This window comes from Nematolebias whitei, chromosome 1 (assembly GCF_014905685.2).
Source record: "Nematolebias whitei isolate Nwh7 chromosome 1, NemWhi1, whole genome shotgun sequence".
NCBI classification, from domain to species: domain Eukaryota; kingdom Metazoa; phylum Chordata; class Actinopteri; order Cyprinodontiformes; family Rivulidae; genus Nematolebias; species Nematolebias whitei.
The window spans coordinates 2,929,979-2,956,862 of record NC_056498.1 but is presented as its reverse complement, the minus strand read 5'-3'; the positions used below and the strand labels follow the sequence as shown (position 1 = coordinate 2,956,862).

Here is a 26,884-nt window from a genome sequence, read left to right as displayed (position 1 = left end):
CAAGATTTCTAACCGAGGACTTAGCTAAATGACCAAGAGGTCCAAGGTTCTGCTTTATCACTGCAGTTGTTTTTTCTGGAGCAAAGATGATTACTTCAGTTTTCTCGCTGTTCAGCTGAAGAAAACTTTCTGTCATCCATCTTTTAACTGATTCCATACAGTTGAGTAAGATATGTATTTTTGAAACCTCATTTGGTAAAAAAAAGATGTACAACTGAATGTCATCAGCATAACAGTGATATGAGATATCCTTAAAAGATGACAGTATTGGACCAAGAGAGAGCAGATAGATCAAAAACAGCAATGGCCCCAGAACAGAGCCCTGAGGAACACCAAAATGAACAGGGCAGGACTGGGATCTGAAAGTAGAGGAAGCCAAGAAGACTGATCTATTGGACAGGTAAGAGGACAACCATTTTAAGGCAGAACCTGAAATACCAGCCCAGCTCTTCAGCCTGTCCAGCAAGGTCAAATGATCAACAGTGTCAAAAGCCCACGTCAGATCCAGCATAAGCAGCACAGAACATTTTCCTGCATCTCGTTGCATCAGTAGATCATTTGAGACCCTAAGGAGAGCTGTCTCAGTTGAGTGGGATTTACGAAACCCAGACTGAAAATGGTCCAGAATACTGTGTTGTTCAAGAGCAGCAGTTAACTGCTGGACCACAACCTTCTCAATAATTTTAGCCAGAAATGGAAGTTTGAAGATTGGTCTGTAACTGTTAAATGAAGAGGAATCCAAATTAACCTTTTTTAAGAGTGGGTGGATGACAGCACTCTTTAGGCAAACAGGTACTTGACCAGAAACTAAAGAAGCATTTACTATTTTCAGTACACTAGGACCAATGCACTGAAAGACACCCTTAAACAAGCCTGCAGGTAGAATGTCCAGAGAGCAGGAGGATGTCTTCATGGAGCTAACAAGCTTAGCGAGCTCATGAAGGGACACTGGCTGGAAGGAGTCTAAAATAACAGGCCGAGCTAGAGAGGGAACAGTCAGCCCAGGTGCAGGTGAAGGAATATTATTTCTCACCTTACTGACTTTGTCTATAAAATAAGAAAGAAAAAGTTGGCAATCCTCATTTGAAGAGATGGGAACAGAAGGTGAAGCTGGGGTGGTAATGTCCCTGATAGTATTAAAAAACAATTTGGAGTTTCCTTTACTCCTAGCAATCAGGTTAGAGAAATAAGTTGCCCTTGCTTCTTTAACAGCATTGTTAAAAGAGGCTAAGAGATCCTTTAAAAACAGAAGATGCACCTGTAGATTAGTTTTCTTCCACAAATGTTCAGTTTTTCTGCAAGAACGCTTTAAACATCGAATGCTGTCATTTATCTACGGTGTGGGGTTAGAGACAGGCAATGACCTCTTTTTGATAGGGCAAATATTGTCTAAAACAGAGAGACAATGTTCATTAAAATGATCAGTCAGTAAAACTACATCATTAAAAGGAGATAAAAATGGATTAAACTCAGCCAGAAAAAGGTCTGCTGTTGAGGAGTTTAAAAAGTGAGAGCTGACCTCACGGCGAGGTGATTGCTGTAAAACAGTTTGACATAAATTAAAAAGAATACAGTGATGATCAGAGATAAAAATGTCCTCAGAAGACAAACAATCAATGTTCACACCTAAAGTAAAAACAAGGTCCAAGGTATGTCCTTTGGAGTGAGTCGGTCCTGCCACATGCTGAATGAAATTAAAAGAGTACATTACACTGATAAAGTTCTTTGCCAAGGAGTCAGTGACGTCATCAACGTGGATATTAAAATCGCCAACAATAACCAGCCTGGACAGCTTTAGAGTAGCTGATAAGAAGTCACTAAAATCCTTTAAGAAAGTACCGTTTGGACCAGGTGGACGGTAAACCACTGCACAATAAAATGGGTCCTTAATCCCAATTTTAAAGAGCTGCAGCTCGAACGATGCAAAACATCCAACATTAGATGTACGGCAGGAAAACCCGTTTCTAAACACTGCTGCGAGGCCTCCTCCATGGCCAGACAGCCTCGGCTGGCTGATGAAAGAATAGCCACCAGGACACAGTTCGATAAGAGAAATAAAATCTGAATCACGTTGCCAGGTCTCAGTTAGTAACAAAAAATCCAAATTTTGAGATTTTATGAAGTCGTTCAGCACGAACGATTTGTTAGTAATTGAACGAACATTAAACAGAGCCATACGCAGTGGGGAAGAAGGCGGGGTACTTGCCGTAGCAGGTGATGGAGAGACTGAGAGTTAGATCCATGGATATTATGTAGACCATCAACGGAGGGGAGAAATGGTGATGAGTCCGGAGCTTCTGGATACACAGAGCAGAGGTAGCAGCAGCGCAGAGGTCCAGATAGAACACAGCCGGGTCGGGATGTGTTTGTAAAATCCCCATCGGACCAAAAGCCAGCAAAACAAGTGGGAAGAGTTTTATGGAGTCGTTTGCCAACGACCCCACGCTTCCAGAAAAGCCTGAGCTTCACCTGGACACCGGCTCTCTTGCCTCTCTTCCTCTTTCTCCGAGATCCGCGCGAACACAGTTGAGGGTCGCAGAAAACGTCGGATGGAAAGCCGCTCTCTGGTGAGAATGAGCTGGTACCTGAGGGTGGGGCGTGGCTCCTCTGCATGGAACCCCGAATAGACAGCAGCGTTTGTCGATCATAGACCAGCATAGGTTGAACATCCCCAATACAAAATAAAAACAGGAGTAAACAGATAAAAAATGCCGAAAAATAACGGCCATCAGCAGTTTTGGGACAACCAGCAGCGGCGAGGACAAACACAGGCACCATCTTGCTTGTCAATGGCTACTAACAGTAACTGATCCTTTTTGCATTTACCCAAGGCCTCCAATGTGGGCTTTTCAACAAACTCATCCAGGCTAAGCTCCATGTCTACACCCTAGAATCAAACCACACTTAATTACAAAAGCCTATGCACCAACAAGCTACAACAACACCATGCCCAAATGTCCTAATTAAACCACCACAACGCCAGCTGTGCCAAAATGCACAGAAAAACCAGCATAATCACTACAAATCCAAAAATAACCTCAGGACACGACTAGTTGCCAAAGGTAAGCATTGTTTAAACGAGCCCCCATAAATATGTTACGTCCACAAAGACACAACATATTTGAGGACACGAGACAAAAAATGAGGGTTCATAAAAATATCATTTTTAAACTCCCCTGATCCTTTGGGTTGGTTCACCTGCTTTTGATTCTCTGTGAAGAGAACAAAAGAGAGAGTTAAATGCCCTCAACTACCCGTGTCCCAAAAAACCCCCCAAAAAAACAAACAAAAGTATTAACTGAAAGTTGGACCTGGTGAGTCGATGAAACAGAACAAAACGGTACAGCAGGGGGCCAACCCTATACAGGGCCATCGAAGCCCCTACTAGTATTGGACTAAAGCAAAAAAACTCTAAATGCAAAAGAAAGATCGACAACAGGACATCCGATCCCACCAAACCAAAATCGCAATGAAAAATCAAGCAAACGAACAAGGTCTAGCAGAACTACCTCATGGCAGGCTGGTGTTTTATGAAATTTCTTTAACAAGGTTCGTGAATCGGTCGGCACCAGATATTCACATGAGAGGAAATGAAACAAAGGAGACTGTTACTGCTAGAAATAATAGTGTCATTTATTAATCTGCCACAGAAAAAACAGCCAAGCAAAAACATGTACACTCGTACACTCTTAACACACAAATTGATATGAGAGTCCTCTCACCGTGACACTTAGTCGGGAAGCCTTCGACCCAATGACAGGAAATCACACCAAAACTGCTGGGCACCGCGCGCTGGTCCTCAGCAAGACTTCTGACTCTCTTTGTTTGTTAAACTTATTATATACTCCTCCCTGACCGGATCACGTGAGAGCAGTGAAAAACAAGTTTGATGGTTGTCAGGAGGACAGACAGAAAGTCGGTATCTCATTAAAACATGTTTTCCATCATCAAAGCAGTCTGTACAACAGAGCGATGGCTCATAAAAACATGTCTTTCAAACCCAAAGTCGTGGGTGGATGAAAGACCTGTCTACATCAAACTCTGGGTCACTGTAACCGTAAGATGGGCCAGATCCCACGGTCAGAGCATCCCCAGGAGGCTCACTTTAATTACTCCTTAACACATCTGCAGCACAGGCCTGACTTTGGACAGATAAGTTGCATATAAAGTGAGTATAAGTATAAATTGACATAAAAGCATCAAAATAATCATTCCTATATCAGCTGGAGATGTCAGCTGCGGCCTGCAGCAACTGGAGACATGCGCGCACCGCGTCAAGACGCACAGCGTGGAGCGAACGGAAGCGAGTGAAAAAAAAAAAAAACGGGCTCCCTAACATGTCGAAACCCAGCCTATTTATAGGCGGACCAGCAGCGCCATCAATTAACGTAATCACTACTGTTTATAAAAGATTAGAAATTATCCCATCTCCAAAATATATTAACAAAAGATCATTCAATTAAAGTCTATAAACAAAGCAATCGGAAAAAGATAGAAAAAATAATTATAATGTGCCCGAAGCACATAACAGTGAGCCACTGATCAAAGAAAACACTGTTCTCAAAGGAAACGAGGAGATCTCAATGTGTTTTTATGGAGGGTTTATTTAAAATAAAGATAAATTTTAGAAAATCTAAAAGTCTTAGCTCATATTTGCTGATGCAGCTAAACATTTTGATTGATAAATTTTGAAATAGCTCAAAATATACAGAAATATTTTGATTGCAAAAGAAAAAGGAATGCTGAGTCACCTTATCTGTAGATGGCTGGATTCAATTCAGTTCAAATCAGTTTATTTATATAGCACCAAGTCACAACAGAAGTCATCTCAAGACACTGAACAGAAACATTAATATATAAAAATAAGTTAACAGAAACATTCATAAAAATAATAATTTAATATTGTTTATCTGAGGAGCAGACTGCTTTGAGTTTAACTCCATCACAGAACTCTCATCTTGAGAAAGCACGAAGGCAACAGTGGAAAGGAAAAACTCCCTCCTGAGGAAGAAAGCTTTAGCAGAACCAGGCTCAGGACAAGAGGTCATCTGCTTCGACCGGCTGGGTTTGGTAGGAACAGATACACAATGGCAGATCAAGAATCACGTTAAGATAGAAATAGTATCAAATGAAAAATATTACATTTTAGCAAATCATTTAAGGAAATTAGGTCAGTTGGTCCTCTAGTAGTCTAAGCTTAAGGCAGCATAAGAAACCAACCCTAAGTATAGGATTTATCAAAAAGGAAAGTCTTAAGCCCAGTCTTAAAACTGGACGATGTATCAGCCCTACAGACAGAAACTGGAAGTTGGTTCCACGAGAGGAGCCTGATAACTAAAAACTCTGCCTCCCATTCTGCTGTTGGAAGCTCCAGGGACCACAAGTAAGCCTACAGCCTGAGAGCGAAGTGCTCTTTTAGGAAAATATGGAACAAAAAAATCTCAAATATAAGATGGAGATAGGTTGTCGAGAGCTTTGTAGGTTAGAAGTAAGATTTTGAATTATTTTCTGGATTTGACAGGGAGCCAGTGGAGGGAAACTAAAACTGGAGAGATATGATCTCTCCTACTAACGTTAAGACTCTGGCAGCAGCATTTTGGATTAACTGAAGACGTTTTAAAGAAGTATTTGGACACCCAGATAATAAACCATTGCAATATTCCAGTCTAGACGTGATAAATGCATGAACCAGATTTTCTGCATCATTTTAGATGTTTCTAATTTTAGCGATATTATGCAGGTCGAAGAAGGTTGTTCTAGTAACGTTTATAATGTGTTGGATAAAAGACATGTCCTGATCAAAAATAACACCAAGATTTATAACATTAGAGCTGGAGGCCAAAATTAATGCCATCCAAGGAGGGTGAAAGACTGAAAAAATTATTCCTAAGATACTCACGTCCAAAAACTAAAACCTCAGTCTTGTCTGTGTTCAAAAGCAGAAAATTTAGGGTCATCCAGGTCTTTATATCTTTAAGGTATGCTTATAGTCTAAGTAGCTGATTGGATTCGTTGGGTTTCATGGACAAATATAACTGAGTATCATCAGCATAACAATGAATCCTTAGTCACCTTCTCTGTAGATGGCTAGATGCTGTCATATTCTTTGTATATGGCTGGATGCTGAGTCATCTTCTCTGTAGATGGTTGGATACTGCGTCATCTTTTCTGTCCTTCTTGGCCTTCAGTCGGATTTTTTTCATCAGGTCAACGGAACAGCCGTCACACCACCCGTCACCCCTGCCACTGGGCTGAATGTCTACCTGAGTGGAAAGTTTGTGGTTATGGAGACCTGGTTCGGTTTGAGGGTCCGGTTTGATGGGAATCACCATGCAGACGTCACCATACCAAGCAGCTACAGGGGCCAGCTCTGTGGAATGTGTGGTAAGAAACATAAGATATATCTAGATGGAGTTAACAAAAGCAACGTGGAAAATAAAACATGAGAATAATTAAAAGAAAAACCACAGGATATTGTTGCGTTTTCATCTCCATTACTCATATTTATTGTGTTTTCCTCCTTAGTACTTATAGTCACAAGGAACCACGTCTTTTCTTCCAATAAAAATGTTAGTTTATTGTTATATCTCTTTAGACTCGCTTATCCTTAACGTTGCTGTATGTAATTTATATTCTGTATGTATTTTATATTCTTTATGTAATTTATTCCTGTTGATCTTTGTTCTTACTGTAAAGTGTCCTTGGGTGTCATGAAAGGCACTTTTTAAATAAAATGACGATTTTTTATTATTATTATATCACAAGCCCCACAACTTCTTCTTCAGAACAATTTTACACACATAACTCATTCTTATCGCCTCTAGTGGATAACAGCAGAACAACATGCACAAACATAATGACAAACATAAAGTGACTGAATACATAATCAATCAATCAACCTTTATTTATACAGGTAAACCCCATTGAGCCTCGAGGACTCATTTACAAGAGAGACCTGATTTCAACAAAGAAAGATAACAACAATGGACAACAGCAACAACAATAAACAGTTATAAAAAAGCATACTACATTTTTTTTTTTAACAAATAAGATGGCTAAAAGGAAAAGGTAACAAAACAAAAAACAGCTAGATTCCAAGACAAATGTAGAAAACTAAAAACAGGAACATGTCAGCATTGGACCCTGCCAGGTGTCCAACAGATTCTTAAAGACACTTAGAGAGGTCAAGGTCGAGAGCTTCAAATCTTTTTGTAAGATGTTCCAGGAAACAGGAGCGGAATAGGAGAAGGCCCTTTTGCCTAGTTCAGTCCTCATTGAGGGAACACTGCAGGTAATAATGTCCTGAGAGCGCACTTCGTAGCTGCACTCCCGCAGAGACATGTAGGAGGAGATGTATGAAGGCAACAGACCAAGAAGTGATTTAAAGATGAAAATATACCAGTGAGAGAGTCTGCGTGAAGTTAATGATGTCCAGTTAACCAGTGAATACAGTGTGCAGTGGTGGGTACGATAATCACAGCCAGTTATGAATCTTAGTGCACCATGATAGACAGCATCCAACATCTGCAGGGTTCTTGTAGGAGCGTTCATGTAAATAATATCACCATAATCAATTGAGGGAAGGAAAGTCACTGATACAAGGCGTTTTCTAGCATTCAGGGTTAGACAGGATCTGTTTCTGATTAAGAAACCCAGTTTAACTTTCAGTTTCTTTATCAAGTTTTCCACATGGAGCTTAAAAGAGAGATGTGAGTCGACCAAGATACCCAAATATTTATAGGAATCAACAAACTCAATGGGGACACCATTTGAGGATAAAATCGGAGGAAGAACTGCTGGGACCAACTTCCTATTTGAAAAAAGCATCCCTTTGGTTTTGTTGGCATTTAGGACAAGTTTGAGGTGAAACAAATCAGTCTGGATGATGTTGAATGCAGATTTCAAAAGCTGGAAAGCCTTAGCAACAGTTTTAGCTCGGCAATAAACAACTGTGTCATCAGCATAGAAATTTATGGATGCATTAGGGATGTTTTTACCTACATTATGTATGTAGATTGTAAAGAGGGTGGGTCCTAAGACTGAGCCTTGTGGTACACCATTGTTGACTGTTAAATAACTGGAGGAAGTACCATTATGTTGAACACATTGCCTCCGGTCTGAAAGATAGTTAGAGAACCAACCAATGGTGTGATCTGAGAAAATGATTTCTGAGAGTTTATGACACAAGATGTTATGATCCACAGTGTCAAAAGCTTTAGATAGGTCTAAGAAAAGTGCAGCACAATAATCCTTAGCATCCAGTGCTTCAACAACATCATTAAGAACCTTCAGTGAAGCACTGGTTGTGCTGTTTCCTGAAACCAGATTGATGTGGAGGTAAGATGTTAAATGAGTCCAGGTAATTTTTGATTTGAGAGTTTATCAGTTTTTCTAGAACCTTGGCTAAAATGCAGAGTTTAGAGATTGGTCGATAGTTGTTCAGTGAGGTGGGTGAGGTAACTTCCAGAAAATAACATAACTTCCAGCTGTGCCTTTTTTCAAGCAAATAAGGCAGCAGGAACACAAAACACAACAAATCCATAAAGACAAGTTAATATGAGAACATATTCTAACAGAAATCATGTTTTTCACTGTCTGTTAACAAAATATATTTTAAATAGAATTTTATAAAAGCTCTACCAGCCATTAAATATAGGAGTCGTCATTTTAAGATGGCCTCCACAACGAAAATGGCTGTGACGTTTTGTTCAGCAGATAATCAGATAGAACTTTTTGTCTTGTTTGAGAAGGAAGTCATATTGTTTTTTTTTCCCGCCAGGAAACTTCAATGAAAACCCCAAAGATGACAACTTGAAGCCAGACAACACGGCAGCTTTAAACAGCAATGAGCTGGGAGACAGCTGGGAGGTGCCTGACTCGCGACCCAAGTAAGTCTTTCGCTCACTAATTCACTTCCTGTGCTTTAAATCTGACCTGGAGACAAATCAAAGAACAACTTGCTTTCTAACTTCTGATGATGTACACTGATGACATCACTGACAAAGATGGAGGATACAACAAAGACTAAAACAAACATGACAAAGACGTGGCAGGGATGAAAAAAGACAAATAAAAAATGTTGATACAACAAACATGAAGACAAAAAAAGACTAGAAAGTTCCCGGAGAAACTTTAATGGGGATTGCCACGTGGTGGCCATTTTAAAATTTAGATGACAAAATTCCTATGTTGCCTACATTGTCTCAAGTGAAGGAGTTCAAGTATCTCAGGGTTTTGTTCACGAGTGATGGAAGACTGGAGCATGAGATTGACAGACAGATTGGTACAGTGTCAGCAGTATTGTGGACTCTGTATTGGTCCATTGTGGTGAAGAGAAAGCTGAGATGTAAGGCAAAACTCTCCATTTACCAGTCGGTCTATGTTATGGTCATCAGTTCTGGGTAGTGACTGAAAAATGAGATTGTGAATACAGGCAGTTGAAATGAGTTTCTTCCGCAGGGTAGCTGGACTCTCCCTTAGAGATAGGGTGAGAAGTTCAGTTATCAGGAGAGACTCTGAGTAGAACCGCTACTTCTCAATGTCGAGAGGAGCCAGTTGAGGTGGTTCGGGCATCTGGTAAGGATGCCACCTGGGCGCCTCCCTAGGGAGGTGCTTGGGGCATGTCCAACTGGGACGAGACCCCAGGGAAGACCCAGGACACGCTGGAGAGACTATGTCTCTCGGTTGGCCTGGGAACACCTTGGAATCCTCCCAGAAGAGCTGGAAGAGGTGGCTGTGGAAAGACATGTCTCGGCCTCCATGCTCAAGCTGCTGCCTGCACAACTCGACTTTGTAATAAGTGGAAGATAATGGATGGGCTGCTACCTTACTGTGGTGGAGGGGTTTGAGTGTCCCAATGATCCTAAGAGCTATGCTGTCAGGGGCTTCACGCCCCTAGTAGGGTCACCCATGGCAGACAGGTCCTAGGTGAGGGACCAGACAAAGTGCAGCCCAAACACCCCTATGATGAGAAAAATAAATGGACTTAATGTTTCCTCACCCAGACGTGGGTCACCAGGGCCCCACTCTGGAGCCAGGCCTGGAGGTGGAGCATGCGGGCGAGTGCCTGGTGGCCGGGCTTTTACCCATGGAGCTCGGCCGGGCACAGCCGAAGAGGAAACGTGGGTCCCTTTTCCCATGGGCTCACCACCTGTGGGAGGGGCCAAAGGGGTCGGGTGCAATGTGGGATGGGTTGTGGTGGAGAGCGTGGACCATGGCAGTCTGATCCTCGGCTACAGAAGCTGGCTATTGGGACGTGGAATTTCACCTCACTGGTGGGGAAGGAGCCTGAGCTGGTGTGTGAGGTTGAGAGGTTCCGGCTAGAAATAGTCTGACTCACCTCTACGCATGGCTCTGGAACCAGTTTCCTTGAGAGGGGTTGGACACTCTTCCACTCTGGAGTTGCCCCTGGTGAGAGGCGCCAAGAAGGAGTGGGCATACTTATTGCCCCCCATCTTGGTGCCTGTGTGTTGGGGTTCACCCCGGTGAATGAGAAGGTAGCCTCCCTCCGCCTACGTGTCGGGGGACGGGTTCTGACTGTCGTTTGTGCTTATGCACCAAACGACAGTTCAGATTATCCACACTTTTTTGAGTCCTTGGAGGGGGTACTGGAAAGTGCACTTCCTGGGGGCTCCCTTGTTCTGTTGGGGGACTTCAGTGCTTACATGGGCAATGACAGTGAGACCTGGAGGGGTGTGGTTGGGAGGAACGCCCCCCCCCCCCCGATCTGAACCCAAGTGGTGTTCTGTTGTTGGACTTCTGTGCTCATCATTGATTGTCCATAACAAACACCATGTTCAAGTATAAGGGTGTCCATATGTGCTCTTGGCACCAGGACACCCTAGGCCGCAGTTCTATGATTGACTTTGTCGTCATTTCATTTGATCTGCGGCCACAAGTCTTGGACACTCGGGTGAAGAGAGGGGCAGAGCTGTCCACTGATCACTACCTGGTGGTGAGTTGGCTCCAATGGAGGGGGAGGATGCCGGTCAGACCTGGCAGGCCCAAACATATTGTGAGGGTTTGCTGGGAATGTCTGGCAGAGTTTCCTATGAGACGGAGCTTTAACTCCCACCTCCGGGAGAACTTCGAACATGTTCCAGGGGAGGTAGGGGATATTGAGTCTGAGTGGGCCATGTTCCGTGCCTCTATTATCGAGGCGGCTTACCGGCGTTGTGGCCGCAAGGTTGTCGTGCCTGTTGCAGTGGCAACTCTCAAACCCGGTGGTGGACACCGGCGGTGAGGGATGCTGTCAGGCTGAACAAGGAGTCCTATCGGGCCTTTTTGGCATGTGGGACCCCGGAAGCAGCTGATGGGTACCAGCAGTCCAAGCGACATGTGACTCGGGTGGTCGCTGAGACAAAAACTCAGGCATGGAAGGAATTTGGAGAGGCCATGGAGAATGACTTCCACACTGTTTCTAGGCAATTCTGGTCCACCATCCAGCATTTCAGGGGGGGAAAGCGGTACACCACCAACACTGTTTATAGTGGGGGTGGAGTGCTGCTGACCTCAACTCGGGAGGTTGTGGGTCGGTGGGCGGAATACTTTGAAGACCTCCTCAATCCCACCGGCACGTCTTCCACTGAAGAAGCGTAGCCTGGGGACTCTGGGTCAGGCCCTTCAATCTCTGGAGCTGAGGTCACCAAGGTGGTTAAAAAGCTCCTCGGTGGCAGGGCCCCAGGGGTGGATGAGATTCGCCTGGAGTTCCTTAAGGCTCTGGATGTTGTAAGGTTGTGTTGGCTTACACGACTCTGCAATATTGCGTGGACATCGGGAGAAGTTCCCCTGGATTGGCAGACCGAGGTGGTGATCCCCCTATTCAAAAAGGGGGACCGTAGAGTGTGTTCCAACTACAGGGGGATCACGCTCTTAAGCCTCCCTGGTAAGGTCATTTCCGGGGTTCTGGAGAGGAGGGTCTGTCAGATAGTCAAACCTCAGATTCAGGAGGAGCAGTGCAGTTTTCATCCTGGTCGTGGAACACTGAACCAGCTCTACACTCTCAGCAGTGTCCTGGAGGTTGCGTGGGAGTTTGCCCAACCGTTCTACATGTGCTTTTTGGACTTGGAGAAGGCATTCGATCATGTCCCTAGGGGAACCCTGTAGGGGTACTCTGGGAGTATGGGGTACCAGGCCCTTTGATACGGGCTGTTAGGTCCCTGTATGACCTGTGTCAGAGCCTGGTCTGCATTGCTGGCAGTAAGTCAGGCTCATTCCCGGTGAGAGTTGGACTCAGCCAAGGTTGCCCTTTGTCACCGATTCTGTTCATAACTTTTATGGACAGAATTTCTAGGCGCAGTCAAGGTGTTTAGGAGATCTGTTTTGGTGGCCCTAGGATCGCGTCTCTGCTTTTTGCAGATGATGTGGTCCTATTGGCTTCATCAGATCGTGATCTACAGCTTTCGCTGGAGCGGTTCGCAGCCAAGTGCGACACAGCCAGGATGAAGATCAGTTCCTCCAAATCCGAGGCCATGGTCTTGAGTCGGAAAAGGGTAGAGTGCCCTCTCCAGGTCAGGGAAGAGGACCTGCCCCAAGTGGAGGAGTTCAAGTATCTTGGGGTCTTGTTCACAAATTAGGGAAAAATGGAGTGTGAGATCGATAGGCGGATAGGTGCAGTGTATGCAGTGAAGCGGGCGCTGTACAGGTCTGTCATGGTGAAGAGAGAACTGAGTCAAAAGGCAAAGCTCTCAGTTTATTGATCAATCTACGTTCCTACCCTCATCTATGGTCATGAGCTTTGGGTTGTGACCGAAAAAAACAAGATCTCAAATACAAGCGGCCGAAATGAGTTTTCTCCACAGGATGTCTGGACTCTCCCTTAGAGATAGGGTGAGAAGCTCAATCATCCGGGAGAGACTCAGAGTAGAGCCGCTGCTTCTCCACGTCGAGAGGAGCAAGTTGAGCTGGCTCGGGCATCTGGTTAGGTTGCCTCCTGGACGCCTCCCTGGTGAGGTGTTCCGGACACGTCCCAGTGGGAGGAGACCCAGAGGAAGACCCAGGACACGCTGAAGGGACTATGTTTCTCGGCTGGCCTGGGAATGCCTCGGGATTCCCCCAGAGATGCTGGCCCAAGTGGATGGGGCGAGGGAAGTCTGGGCCTCCCTACTTAAACTGCTACCCCCGTGACCTGACCCCGGATAAGTGGAAGAAAACTGATGGATGGATGGATGGATGGATGGATTGATGGATGGATGGAAAATGCTTATGTTGTGATATGTAATATGCATGTGTATCTTAAAGATGTGGTGGTAGGAATAGTTTGTTTGATGAGCTTCTGAGTTTTGCTCAGAGACCTCTTCCCCCGGGCACCCTACATGGCAGCTCTCTGCTCCACACAGAGGGCTGTGGTAGCTCGGTGGTCTCTGTGGTTGCATCAGATAGGACATCCAGCGTAAAAACAATTGACAAGTTTTCGTGCGTGTTAGTTCACTGTGGTGACCCCTGAAGAAAGGAGCAGTCAAAAGAAGAAGGAAAAAAAGAGTTCTGTCAGTGTTTTTCAATTAGAAAAATGGTGTCTTCATTTGTAAAGTACGTCGCCATGGTAACTCAAAACACCAATAAAAGTAATAGCACACATCATGGTGCCACGCCGGTCATTTTGATGTAACATTTGTCAGGGGATACATTGCAGTTTGGGTCACATTAAAGTTGAAGAAAGAGTAAAGGCTCCATCCAGTATACTCGCGTGTCCTGTCAGTCGCGTGGAAACTATGTGCACTGTCCGCAGAGGGTTGCGACTTCATGCTCAAGCGTCCATCCAGAGCATCTGCAGAGCAGCTCCACAGACAAGGGGTGTTTACCTTCGGGACAAATTGAAGTTGCTGATTGGTCTTTTGCTGATGCCTACTGGATTGATTGACAGGTCACCAAAAAAAACAAAAAAAAAAACGAAAGCTGGCAGCCACAGCGGTGTTCTGTGTTTATATGTTGTTAATAAAAAGTAAAAAAAAAACAACAAAAAAAACAGGAGTGCTGGCCCTGCAGCCCACAAATCAGACCAGTCCACCAGGAAATCTCCAGACCCTCCCACAGCCACGCTGGACCTGATTTTAATTTGCTCGTGAGAAATTCCTTCATTTCTCGACATTTCAGTCATGGCATCAGCAGAGGAGAAGGAAGAGATCGCTTGCCTCTTGGAAAAAAAAACTAAAGAAAAGGCCATTAAACAAGATCAGGGATGAAGAAAGTGACTTAAATACATTAGTGTTGCATACAAAACAGTCCGTCACCGGGCAGTTTATTGTGCGACACAGAGTATGCGTGCGTGGTTGTAAAAATTAAGCTTTGCACGGACATGCGCTGCGGGCGACCACTTCGACTCTAATCTGGTACGCACGGACCTTCGTACGCCCGAGTGTAATGGAGGCTTAAGACACTTTTCAGGTGGATAATAAGGTGCTGCCTTCAGGCAGTCCCCATTAAACAACAAAAAAGTCAACAACAACAATGGATACAAAGAAGGTTCCAGTTTTCCAGTTCATGGAAGTCTGGAGCCTCGGTGGTTCCTAAATATTTGACCCGCTTGGTCGGTCCAATGAGTGCTGTCAAGCAGGTACTTTTTATGCTAGCAAAGACAAACTGATGGTTGCAGTCAGTCATGATATGGGGTCCGAGATGGTGTAGAGGCAGGGCAGCCGGCTTGGGACCCGAAAGCCCCAGGTTCGATCCCCATCACTGCACATCACGTGGCATCTCTGGGCAGCACACCTCATCCCCAAAATGCCCCCCGGGTGCTTTCAATAGCTGCCCACTGCACCACCTGGTGGTGGATGGGTTAAATGCAGAGACTAATTTCGCCATTGTATGGAAACATACAGTGCTGACATTGTGATGACATTATTATTATTATTATTATGATCACTAACAGGAAGTTTGTTGTCCTTGCCTTGTCAAGTTAAGGCACACTTCATCGCCACTTAGTAACAAGTTTAGGAGTTACCAAGTTCAGAGTTTAGCTTCTGAGCCTGTTAGAGGTGTTTTTCTACCCAGTGAAGTTGCCACCTGAATTATGGTTTACCCCACTGCAGCCTCTCCTCTAAGGGGCATCACAAACTAATCTAACCCAGAGTGAACTTGGATTAGTTCTATTTAAGGCAGTGTTGAAGGTGACTCACCCAGACTTGTTAACGACCTCCATCTATAAGTCACACTCTTATCTCACCCCGTGACTCACCCAACTTAGCAGCAAGAGTTGGATCATCATTCACAGGGAAAACTCATATTATTCGGTTGCTCTCCTTTGGTTGTAGAACTGCTATTGTTATTGATCTGGTTATTTTTAGAATCTAGGAATAAGATTCCAGGATGTTGTTTAATCAGAGCTAAGAAACCTTTAAAAACCTCCCTTTTTGTTAGAATTGAACCAAGCTTCTCAAATCCATGAGCACGAAGTGATGAAATGATAATCCGGAGTTTTCATTTATGCTTTGTTTAATTAAAGATTGGCAGGGGTACAGCATCATCAGTACAATTTCAAAATGATTACATTTAATACAGGGTATGGTAGATAATAAAGAGCATATTCAAGGCTTAGGAGAACCTTCTGTTGGCTAATTTTGATGTTCCAAAGACTGGGGAACCCCTATGATGGGAATGTCCTAGCTCCGATGAGCTGAGTTAGGGGATCATGAGTCCTCAAGCGTAGATGATCCACTGAGGGGGAAATCCACTGTACCTCGTAGGGACAGCCACGTCCTTGGAGCCCCAGGAATGTGTTAGGACCCTTAAATCTCCCAAAGTTCTTTATTCAACCAACTTGACCTTTCTCCTAGCAGCTAAAATCAATCTCAATAACACTCAGTTGGTGGAATGGCTTTAGAACATAAGGATCCAGGATGTACTCGCATCAATCTAGCTGCCTCACTTGATAAGATAAAGCGCTATTATTTTGTATAAATTTCTATATAGAGCAATATTAGGATGTCGCTTACCATACCAGCCTGCGGACCTCTTATGTTAGCAAGCGTAGGCTTCCTTGCAGAGCCCTGGAAGAAATCACCCTTTGGCTTCAAGAGCAGTCCTAATTCAGGAAGATTTGGTCTGGTGGTCAACCCAGGCTGAAGAGAAAAGGAAAAACTCATATCTTGACTAAAAAGGAGATATTTTCTTGGGCTGTCCAATTCTCCCCAGTAGCATCTCGAGGCCAGATCAATATTGCTCCATCCACGTTGACACTCTGGTCTGCTTCAGCCCCGCATAAAGCTGTAACAACACTAATATAGGGTGTGGGCTGGTTAAAACTAGTCTGAACAAGTTTAAGCTTATGATTCCACCCCATTAACAACAAAGTCCATGCTCAATAATCCAGGTATACAATCCAACATTTTTCAGTCAGGTCATCTGGACAGTTTCTTTTTTTGTGCTGAAACATTTCGCCTTCGGTCCGGAAGGCTTCATCAGTCAAGGAAACACACAACAAAACTGATTCTTTCCCCCAACAGCTTACTACAAAAGTGGAACAAATCAGTTATGCTTATGATAAGATGGTCTCTTTGGTACTCCCCCCTCCTCCATTGCCGGCCCTCTTCCTTGTTGACAGTCTTGTCAAACTGGTTGAAAACAACAAAGTCCACACTCATGCGTGCGGCTGGGGAGAGATGTCTCAGACACTCGGACTGTAAGCACAGGATCTCCACAGGGCTGTGTGCTTTCCCCCCTGATTTTCTCCCTGTACACCAACTGTTGCACCTCCAGCCATGACTCTGTGAAACTTATTAAGTTTGCAGATGACACCACCCTCATCGGGCTCATCTCGGACAGTGATGAGTCTCCATACAGGAGGGAGGTGGACCGGCTGGTGACCTGGTGCAGCAGCAACAACCTGGAACTCAATGCCCGGAAGACAGTGGAGATGATTGTGGATTTCAGGAAAGCCACAGCCCCTCTGCCCCCCCTCACCTGTAATGATACCCCCATCACCACTGCGAACTCTTATCGGTTCCTCGGCACCACCATCACCCAGGACCTCAAGTGGGAGCCGACCATCAGCTCCCTCATCAAGAAGGCCCAGCAGAGACTGTACTTCCTGCGACAGCTGAAGGAGGCCAAGTTGATAATGCAGTTCTACACGGCCATCATCGAGTCCATCCTCAGCTCCTCCATCACGGTGTGGTACGCCGGGGCCACTGCCAGGGACAGACTCAGACTGCAGCGCGTTGTGCGCTCAGCTGAGAAGGTGATCGGCTGCAGCCTTCCATCCCTCCACGACCTGGACGTCTCCAGGACTGTGAGGTGAACAGGTCGGATCACAGCTGACCCTGCTCACCCTGCACACGGACTGTTCGAACCACTCCCCTCAGGCAGGAGGCTTTGGTCCATTCGAACCAGAACCTCCCACCATAAGAACAGTTTCTTCCCCTCTGCTGTTGGACTCCTGAACACTCATAATGCTACCTCATAATTTCTGCTTTGGTCACATTACATCTGTATTATAATTGAATACTCCATCTGTACTGTTTTCTAAGCATTTTTATTGTTTTCTATTGTATGGGTGTACACACGTTTTATGTTATGTTTTTATTTTTACTTTATTTGTGGGTGTACACAGGTCTTATGTCTTATGTAATGTTCTCAATTTTACTTTATTTTACTTTATTACTATTCGCACCTTATGCCGAAGCAAATTCCTAGTTTGTGAACCTCATTCATTGACATGGCAATAATAAACTGATTCTGATATGATTCTGATTATTTCATCTCATCACTAGAATAACTGCCTCAAATTATTTAACTAGTTTCCTCTGCTGATGAAATTCCAAAAATCCCATATTTAGCTAAATACTATATTTATTTGGAGCTCTAAGCTCTTAGAACAGAATAAATACACATTTAAGCAGGTGCTGATCTCATTTTCAGTTTAGTTCTTGCCTCATTCAGTTTCTGTCACTGGGGAAAAAGGTTTGTAAGCTCAATCATACAGGTAGATAAGAACAAAAAAGTATCCTGATGCATGCTCAATAATCCAGGTAGAAAAATGTAAAAAAGTTAAATCTGGTCCCTGGACATTCAAAAAACAAAACAAAGCAAAAACAATAACAAAAATGTAGAAACGTTTTGTCTTTCATCCAAAAGACTTCCTCAGTCTGCGGTGCTGTATTCAGCTCAGTCTCTTAAATAGCACCTTCTCAGAGTGGATCAACCAGTTTTGCTGCTGACAACCAAAACCAGCTGCTCACATGATCAAGAAGGACCATCAGCCTAACAATGGATCGTTAGCACACTGATGGCTGTTTACTATTCACAGGGGGTTGAGTGACACTAGCAATAACAGCATTGTAAGAGGAGGACATATCCTGATGCATGCTCAATAATCCAGGTAGAAAAATCTAAAAAAGTTAAATCTGGTCCTCTGGACATTCAAAAAAACAAAACAAAGCAAATCAATAAAAAAATGTAGAAACGTTTCGTCTCTCATCCGCGAGACTTCCTCAATCTGAGGTGCTGTTTTCAGCTCAGTCTCTTAAATAGCACCGTCTCAGAGTGGATCAACCAGTTTTGCTGCTGACAACCAAAACCAGCTGATCACATGCTCAAGAAGGACCATCAGCCTAACAATGGATCATTAGCACACTGATGGCTGTTTACTGTTCACAGAGGGCTGAGTGATACTAGCAATCACAGCATTGTAAGAGGAGGACAGTTGAACCCGGAGGCCTCCACCCCTGTTTAATGATGGACGATTACTTTTCACAAAGATGGCCTCCTTTACTCTTCTCTCAAATCATCGTTCCTCTCTGTCCAGGATGTCAACTCAACTCAACTCAACTTTATTTTGGTAAATTAGCATTACAGAAAAAGGAAAACAATATAGACTACTTTTTGACAAATCAATAATTTACCAAAAAAGGAATAGGCTGAAGCCGAGGCTTATACTTGCCTACCCTGTTCATAGACTCAGCAGTCTTCAATAATAAAATTTATCTACTGTCCATATATATACATACATTACATATACACATATCTATATAAAAATATGTCTGTGTATATGTATAAGCATACTTACATTACATACATACATTGTTAAACACTACATATATACATCTACATAACAGTATGCTTTTATAATTTTACCTTTTATGGACCTTTTAAAGCTCAACAAAAAAGCACATAATTTGAGTTCATCATTCAATTCATTCCACAATTTCACACCGACAACTGAAATGCATCTAGATTTTACTTTACTTTTCTCTTTAGCTTGTTCAAATATTAATAAACCTCGTAAATTATAATTACTCTCCCTTAACTTAAATAATTTCTGAATTCCAGAAGGAAGACTTTTATTCACTGCTTTATACATTATTTCCAGTATTTTTATATTTACAATGTCATTAACTTTTAAGGTGTTACTTTGAATAAAAAGTTTATTAGTTGGTTCACAATATCCCACTTTATTAATAAGTCTAATTGCTTTTTTTTGTAATTTTACTAATATGTCAATAGTTGTTTTATTAGCATTTCCCCATATTTCTGCACAGTATGACAAATAGGGCATAACCAAAGAAGAGTATATAATATGCAAGCCTTTTACATTTATTAAATCTTTTATTTTAAACAATATTCCAACAGTTTTTGAAACTTTATTTCTAATATATTCAATATGAGGCTTCCAACTAAGTTTGTTATCCAGAATGATACCTAAAAACTTTGTCTCATAAACTCTGTCGATTTCAACTCCATTTAGATGTAACTTTACATTATTGTAAATCCGATTACCAGAAAATACCATAAATTTTGTTTTTTGTCCATTTAATGATAACTTATTGTAATCAAACCACTTTTTTAACTCAGCTAGCTCTTTTTCTACTATTTGTATTAGTTCATCCATATTCTTTCCAGAAAGAAAAAAATTTGTATCATCAGCAAACATTATAAATTTCAAAATATTGGATACTGTAAAAATATCATTCACATAAAGTATAAATAATTTAGGTCCTAGAACCGAGCCTTGAGGAAGACCACATTTTATAGTTTCAGTTTGTGACTTTGTATTGTTAATTTGTACATATTGTAATCTATTACTCAAGTAACTCTTTAACCACTGATGTGTAACCCCACGTAAGCCATATTGTTCACATTTCCACAGTAGTCGTTCATGGTCAATAGTGTCAAACGCCTTACTTAAATCAATGAACACTCCCACTGTATTAAGTTTCCGATCAACTGCTGCAGCAACGTGTTCCACAAACTCCATCACAGCTAAAGTTGTGGAGTAGTTGTTTCTAAAGCCGTACTGGTGTTCATTTAATATATTGTTTTTATTAAGAAAGGAGTCCAGCCTTTTTATGAATATTTTTTCCAGGATTTTAGAAAACTGTGGTAGCAATGAAATAGGTCTATAATTTGTTACATTTTGCTTATTACCATTTTTGTGGACTGGAAACACCTTGGCTACTTTCATTTTATCAGGAAATTCTCCAGTTAAGAATGATCTATTACAGATATATGTGATAGGTTTAATAATACTATAAATGACTTCTTTCACAATAGCCATATCAATATAATTACAGTCTTTGGATTTCTTATTTTTTAATTTTTTAACTACTTCGATTACCTCACTTTCACTCACTCCTCCAAGAAACATTGTATTAATATTATTAAATGTATAATTGAGTTTTTCATCTCTAGCCTTTGGCAACTCATTTACTAAATTAGGACCAATATTAACAAAGAACTGATTGAAGACTTCAACAATATCCTCTTTATTTTCCATTGTGGTGTTATTATGTTTAATACACATTGCAAAATCTCTGTCTTTATGATTTTTAATGACACTATTAATTATCTTCCAAGTACCCTTAATATCATTGCTGTATTTTTGCAATAGCGTATCATAATAATATAGTTTTTGCTTTCTCAGCACTGATGTTAATTTGTTTTTATATTTTTTATATTTTTCTTCTTTTTCCTGGGTTGGGCACCTAATAAAATCCTTATATAACTTGTTTTTCTTTTTACACGACTTTTCCAGACTCTTTGTCATCCAGGGAGTCAATCGGTTTTTTGATGTTTGTTTGTATTCTTTAAAGGGACAATGATGATTATAGCTTCTTTCAAATATTTCCAAAAATGTATTATATGACTCATTGACGTCATCAACAAAAACATTTTGCCAATTATAATTTAGTAACTCTGCTTTCATTTCTTCCACAGCTTCAGGTGATTTAGCTCTAACTAGATTAGGAGCTGGCTTTGTCATATTTAAATTAAACTGATGACTAGTATCCAACACAGTAAACACTGGCAAATGATCAGTAATATCAGTTATCAACAGTCCACTTTTTGTTTTCACATTGAACTTATTTATAAAAATATTGTCAATCAGTGAAGCACTGTCTTTGGTTATTCGAGTAGGTCTTAATATTAATGGATAGAAACCTAAACCAAACATTGTGTCGACAAATTCAGTTGTTTTGTTATGTTCATTATATTTCAACAAATCAATATTAAAATCCCCACAAATAAAAGTAAATTTTTCATTATACCTCTCATACATCTCTAATATATTCTTACTAAACTCATCTATGCATGAGCTAGGAGTTCGATAAACACAACTAATTAACATGCTCAGATCTATTACCCTCAATTTTAACAGATAAACATTCCATCAAGTTATCAACTGAAAATGTCATTTTATCAATAACCTTACATTTCAGTCCTGACTGAATAAACAGTGCAACACCTCCTCCTCTTTTGTTAAACCTGTTTTGAACAAACATTTGATATCCATCCAGACCATCCAACAGTTCATTTCCTTCAGTGATCCAGGTTTCTGAGATTGCTACTACACTAAATTTCTCATCAAATGTTTGAAGGCAGCTTTTTATTTTAGAGAAATTGCTTTGCATGCTCCTACTATTAAAGTGAATAAGTGAGAAGCCCCCCAACCCCACATTAACACTGCCTTCAGAATAATATTCACAGTGTGGTTTAGTATTATGACTGAAATTTGTCTCTGGGTCTATATCAGTTTCTATATCATAAAACTTGTGATCTTTAAAATCGAAACACTTAAATTGTGTACTTTCACCCATGGATAAATAATATGTCGTTCACCTCATCAGCATGTACAGAAACCAGACTGACAGAAAAAACAAAATTTAAAAAAAGTAAACCACATTGTTCATCTATATTTCTCCAGCTCAGAAACATTTTTGATAGTTAGGACTTTGGCCTGCTCAGGAGAACCATTAAGTTTTATCAATATTTTACAGTTCCTAGTCCATGGAGCTTGTATTTTTTTCTCCTTCTTCAGAATCCTCGCTTGGTAAGCAATCTCTGCATTTTTCTTTGTGAGGTGTTCATTTACAAACACATCTGTACCCTTCAGTTTTTTTACAAGTTTTAGCAGTTCAGTTTTGTGTTTTGTACTCACAAATCGAATGATGATATTTGGTCTTTTGTTGCGTTTATCCAAGCTTGCATTTTGTTTTTGCGGCACTGTGTAGCAAGCAGCTATAGTTTTAGTATCCAGCAAAATGTCCTTGCTGCTGAAGAACTTGATGACTTGCTGCTCAAGTGAAAGTAGTTCATCTGGTGGTGCATCTTCCCCTTTATTGTCTTCTGCTGTTGTCCTTGCATATGTGCGGTGTGTCGTCTTAAGTCCAGATATCACCACGTCCTCCTTTCTTGTGTACTGTTCCAGGTCCTCCACTCTTTTTTCCAGCTCTTCAATCTTCTCATCCTTCTCTTTGATAATCACTTTCAGTTGTTGAAATTCTCCAATCAAACGCATCAGACTTGTTTGTTGCTTCACCACCTTGCTCAGTTCTTCTGACATGACATTCAATGATAGCTTGAGTTCTTCCATGTCTTTTGTCAAGTTTGGAGCCATTTTTTACTGCTTGTTGGCTGCTGAGAATCCTGGTAATTCACTAGGCCTTTGCTGCTTGTTTAAGCACATGTATTCAAAATGTGCTTAAAGGTTGAAAAATAGCAGAAATGATCCTACAAATCTAAACATTAGTTGAATATCAAAGTGCAAAACTCCAACATTTGCTTGGATGTTGAGTTGTTTTTCAGATATTCAATAGATTTTCACTAGATTGTAGGTCAGATCTAGACAACCTCCCTAGTCAGCGGCCATCTTGCCATGTGGACAGCTTGAAGGTGTGAACATCTTCATCCCTGAAAGAGTGACCACTGGCCTGGAGATGAGTGTAGACTGCAGAATCCATGACATACATATGACAACATACGAAGACTCAGATTTTAAAATTTACAATATAGATGATGTGATTGATAAAAACTTTTTTCCTGAAATTAAAGAGTGTGAGTATTACAATGAAGAAAAATTCAATGAAATTAAAATGTCTAAGAGATGATTTCTCCATTATTCATATTAATAGTAGAAGTATAAACACTAATTTATCTAAAATAACAGATTATTTAAATCAGTTAAACAGAACTTTCAGTATAATAGCAGTCTCAGAAACATGGCTAAATGAGGAAAATATAAAAAGTGTTAATATTGAAGGGTATGAACTTTATCATGTGAACAGAAACAATAAACGAGGTGGAGGCGTAGCTCTACTTGTGAATAAGGAAATTAAATGTAAAATGATCAATAAATTGTCAGTAGCTGTGGATAACATTATGCAAATGATTACAGTTGAAATATTAAACGAGACTTCCAAAAATATAATGATAAGTTGCGTATATCGATCACCTGATTCAAATATTGAATCATTCACCAATCACATCATGACAATATTGGAAAAAAGTTCAAATAAATCATTTTTTTTGTGTGGAGATTTTAACATAGACCTGGGAAATAAAACAGACTCAAATAATATCGGAACATTTATAAACTCAATGCACAGTTTAAATCTTTATCCATTGATTTCAAATCCCACAAGAATTACTACCCATAGTGCTTCAATAATTGACAACATTATTACAAATATAACAAATAAAGAACTTATGGGTGGCATTTTGATCACGGATGTCAGTGACCACCTACCAGTCTTCACTATCTATAAAAAAGATCAATATGATGTGAAAGTAGATAAAATTATGAAAAAAAATAATAAACACATCAAAGAAAGCTCTAGATAAACTAAAAGAAGATTTAACAAAACAAACTTGGAAGGATGTATATGTTGATGATGTAAACAAAGCATATTATGTATTTATGAATATTTTAGGAGTTTTGTATGAAAAAAATTGTGTACAAGAAAATTACACAAAGAAACATGTTGATGACAAACCATGGATGACCAAAGGGTTAAGAAATGCTTGTAAAAAAAAGAACTACTTATACGCAAACTTTCTGAAATTAAGAACAAACTAAGCAGAACAGAGATATAAAAATTATAAAAATAAATTGGTAGGGATTATAAGAAAGCATAAAAAGAAATATTACAGTGAATTATTAGACAAAAGTAATGGTATAATGAGGGCAACATGGCAAATAATGAACAGTGTTCTGAATAATCATAAAACAAAATCGAGCATTCCACAATATTTTGTAAAGGATGACAAAGAAATTTATGACCAAAATGAAATTGCAAATGGATTCAATGAACATTTTGTGAATATTGGCCCAAGTCTGGCAGCAAAAATCCCAAATATAGATAAAAATGTAAACCATATGGTTACGGATTACACAAAGTTTTTTTCTTGGGGGAACTGATAAAGAAGAAATTATGACTATCGTAAAACATCTTGCAGATAAAAAATCAAAAGACTGGATGGACATGGATATGATGCTGGTAAAGAATATTATGAGTTATGTTACTGAGCCATTTACATATATATGCAATTTATCTTTTTCAACAGGGGTATTTCCAAATAACATGAAAACAGCCAAGGTAATACCATTATATATGAGTGGAGAGAAACGTGTGTTTAATAATTACAGGCCAATATCGTTGTTGCCACAATTTTCGAAGATTTTAGAGAAATTATTTGTCACTAGATTAGATGAATTTATCAATAAGCAAAATATATTAAGTAATAGTCAATATGGGTTTAGACCTAAAAATTCTACGTCAATGGCACTCATGGATTTAATGGAACAGATAACGACTGCTGTGGGGCCCTCCAATCTCTGGTGCTGAGGTCACCGAGGTGATTAAAAAGCTCCTCGGTGGCAGGGCCCCAGGGGTGGATGAGATCCGCCCAGAGTTCCTTAAGGCTCTGGATGTTGTAGGGTTGTGTTGGCTTACACGACTCTGCAATGTTGCGTGGACATCGGGGGAAGTTCCCCTGGATTGGCAGACCGGGGTGGTGGTCCCCCTATTCAAAAAGGGGGACCGTAGAGTGTGTTCCAACTACAGGGGAATCACGCTCTTAAGCCTCCCTGGTAAGGTCTATTCGGGGGTTCTGGAGAGGAGGGTCCGTCGGATAGTCGAACCTCGGATTCAGGAGGAACAGTGCGGTTTTCGTCCTGGTCGTGGAACACTGGACCAGCTCTACACTCTCAGCAGGGTCCTGGAGGGTGCGTGGGAGTTTGCCCAACCAGTCTACATGTGCTTTGTGGACTTGGAGAAGGCTTTCGACCGCGTCCCTCGGGGGGCCCTGTGGGGGGTACTCTGGGAGTATGGGGTACCAGGCCCTTTGATACGAGCTGTTAGGTCCCTGTATGACCGGTGTCAGAGCCTGGTCCGCATCGCCGGCAGTAAGTCGGCTTGTTCCCGGTGAGAGTTGGACTCCGCCAAGGTTGCCCTTTGTCACCGATTCTGTTCATAACTTTTATGGACAGAATTTCTAGGCGCAGCCAAGGTGTTGAGGGGATCCGTTTTGGTGGCCTCAGAATTGCGTCTCTGCTTTTTGCAGATGATGTGGTCTTATTGGCTTCATCAGATCGTGATCTACAGCTTTCACTGGAGAGGTTCGCAGCCGAATGCGATGCGGCCGGGATGAAGATCAGTTCCTCCAAATCCGAGGCCATGGTCTTGAGCCGGAAAAGGGTAGAGTGCCCTCTCTGGGTCAGGGAGGAGGTCCTACCCCAAGTGGAGGAGTTCAAGTATCTTGGGGTCTTGTTCACGAATGAGGGAAAAATGGAGCGTGAGATCGATAGGCGGATAGGTGCAGCGTCTGCAGTGAAGCGGGCGCTGTACAGGTCTGTCGTGGTGAAGAGAGAGCTGAGTCAAAAGGCGAAGCTCTCAATTTACCGATCGATCTACGTTCCCACCCTCATCTATGGTCACGAGCTTTGGGTTGTGACCGAAAGAATGAGATCTCGGATACAAGCGGCCGAAATGAGTTTTCTCCGCAGGGTGTCTGGGCTCTCCCTTAGAGACAGGGTGAGAAGCTCGATCATCCGGGAGGGACTCGGAGTAGAGCCGCTGCTTCTCCACATCGAGAGGAGCCAGTTGAGGTGGCTTGGGCATCTGTTTAGGATGCCTTCTGGACGCCTCCCTGGTGAGGTGTTCCGGACACGTCCCACCGGAAGGAGGCCCAGGGGAAGACCCAGGACACGCTGGAGGGACTACGTTTCTCGGCTGGCCTGGGAACGCCTTGGGATTCCCCCGGAAGAGCTGGCCCAAGTGGCTGGGGAGAGGGAAGTCTGGGCCTCCCTACTTAGGCTGCTACCCCCGCGACCCGACCCCGGATAAGCGGAAGAAAATGGATGGATGGATGGATGGATAACGACTGCTGTGGATCAAAAAAAATATTGTATTAGTATTTATGTTGATCTAAAGAAAGCATTTGATACTATTGATCACAATATTCTTCTCAAAAAACTAAATAAATATGGTATTAGAGGGCATGCATTGCAGTGGGTATCTAGTTATCTAGAAAAAAGGAAACAATTTGTTCAAATAAATGATGTAAAATCTGAATTCTGTAATATTACATGTGGAGTGCCTCAAGGCTCTATACTTGGACCTAAGCTATTTATTTTATATGTGAATGACCTGGTAAATGTGACTGGATTTTTTAA

At 41.7% G+C, this 26,884-nt stretch overlaps 1 protein-coding gene across 1 annotated transcript in view; it reads left to right on the top strand.

Moving 5' to 3' along the window:
- The window catches only part of zanl (zonadhesin, like), a gene marked incomplete in the record, with an annotated part of 443,805 nt that overhangs the window by 301,016 nt on the left and 115,905 nt on the right, over nucleotides 1–26,884 (top strand). Inside the window, 2 exon segments of the mRNA XM_037681443.1 lie at nucleotides 6,207–6,384; nucleotides 8,780–8,888. Coding sequence (XP_037537371.1) covers nucleotides 6,207–6,384; nucleotides 8,780–8,888 — 287 coding nt within the window.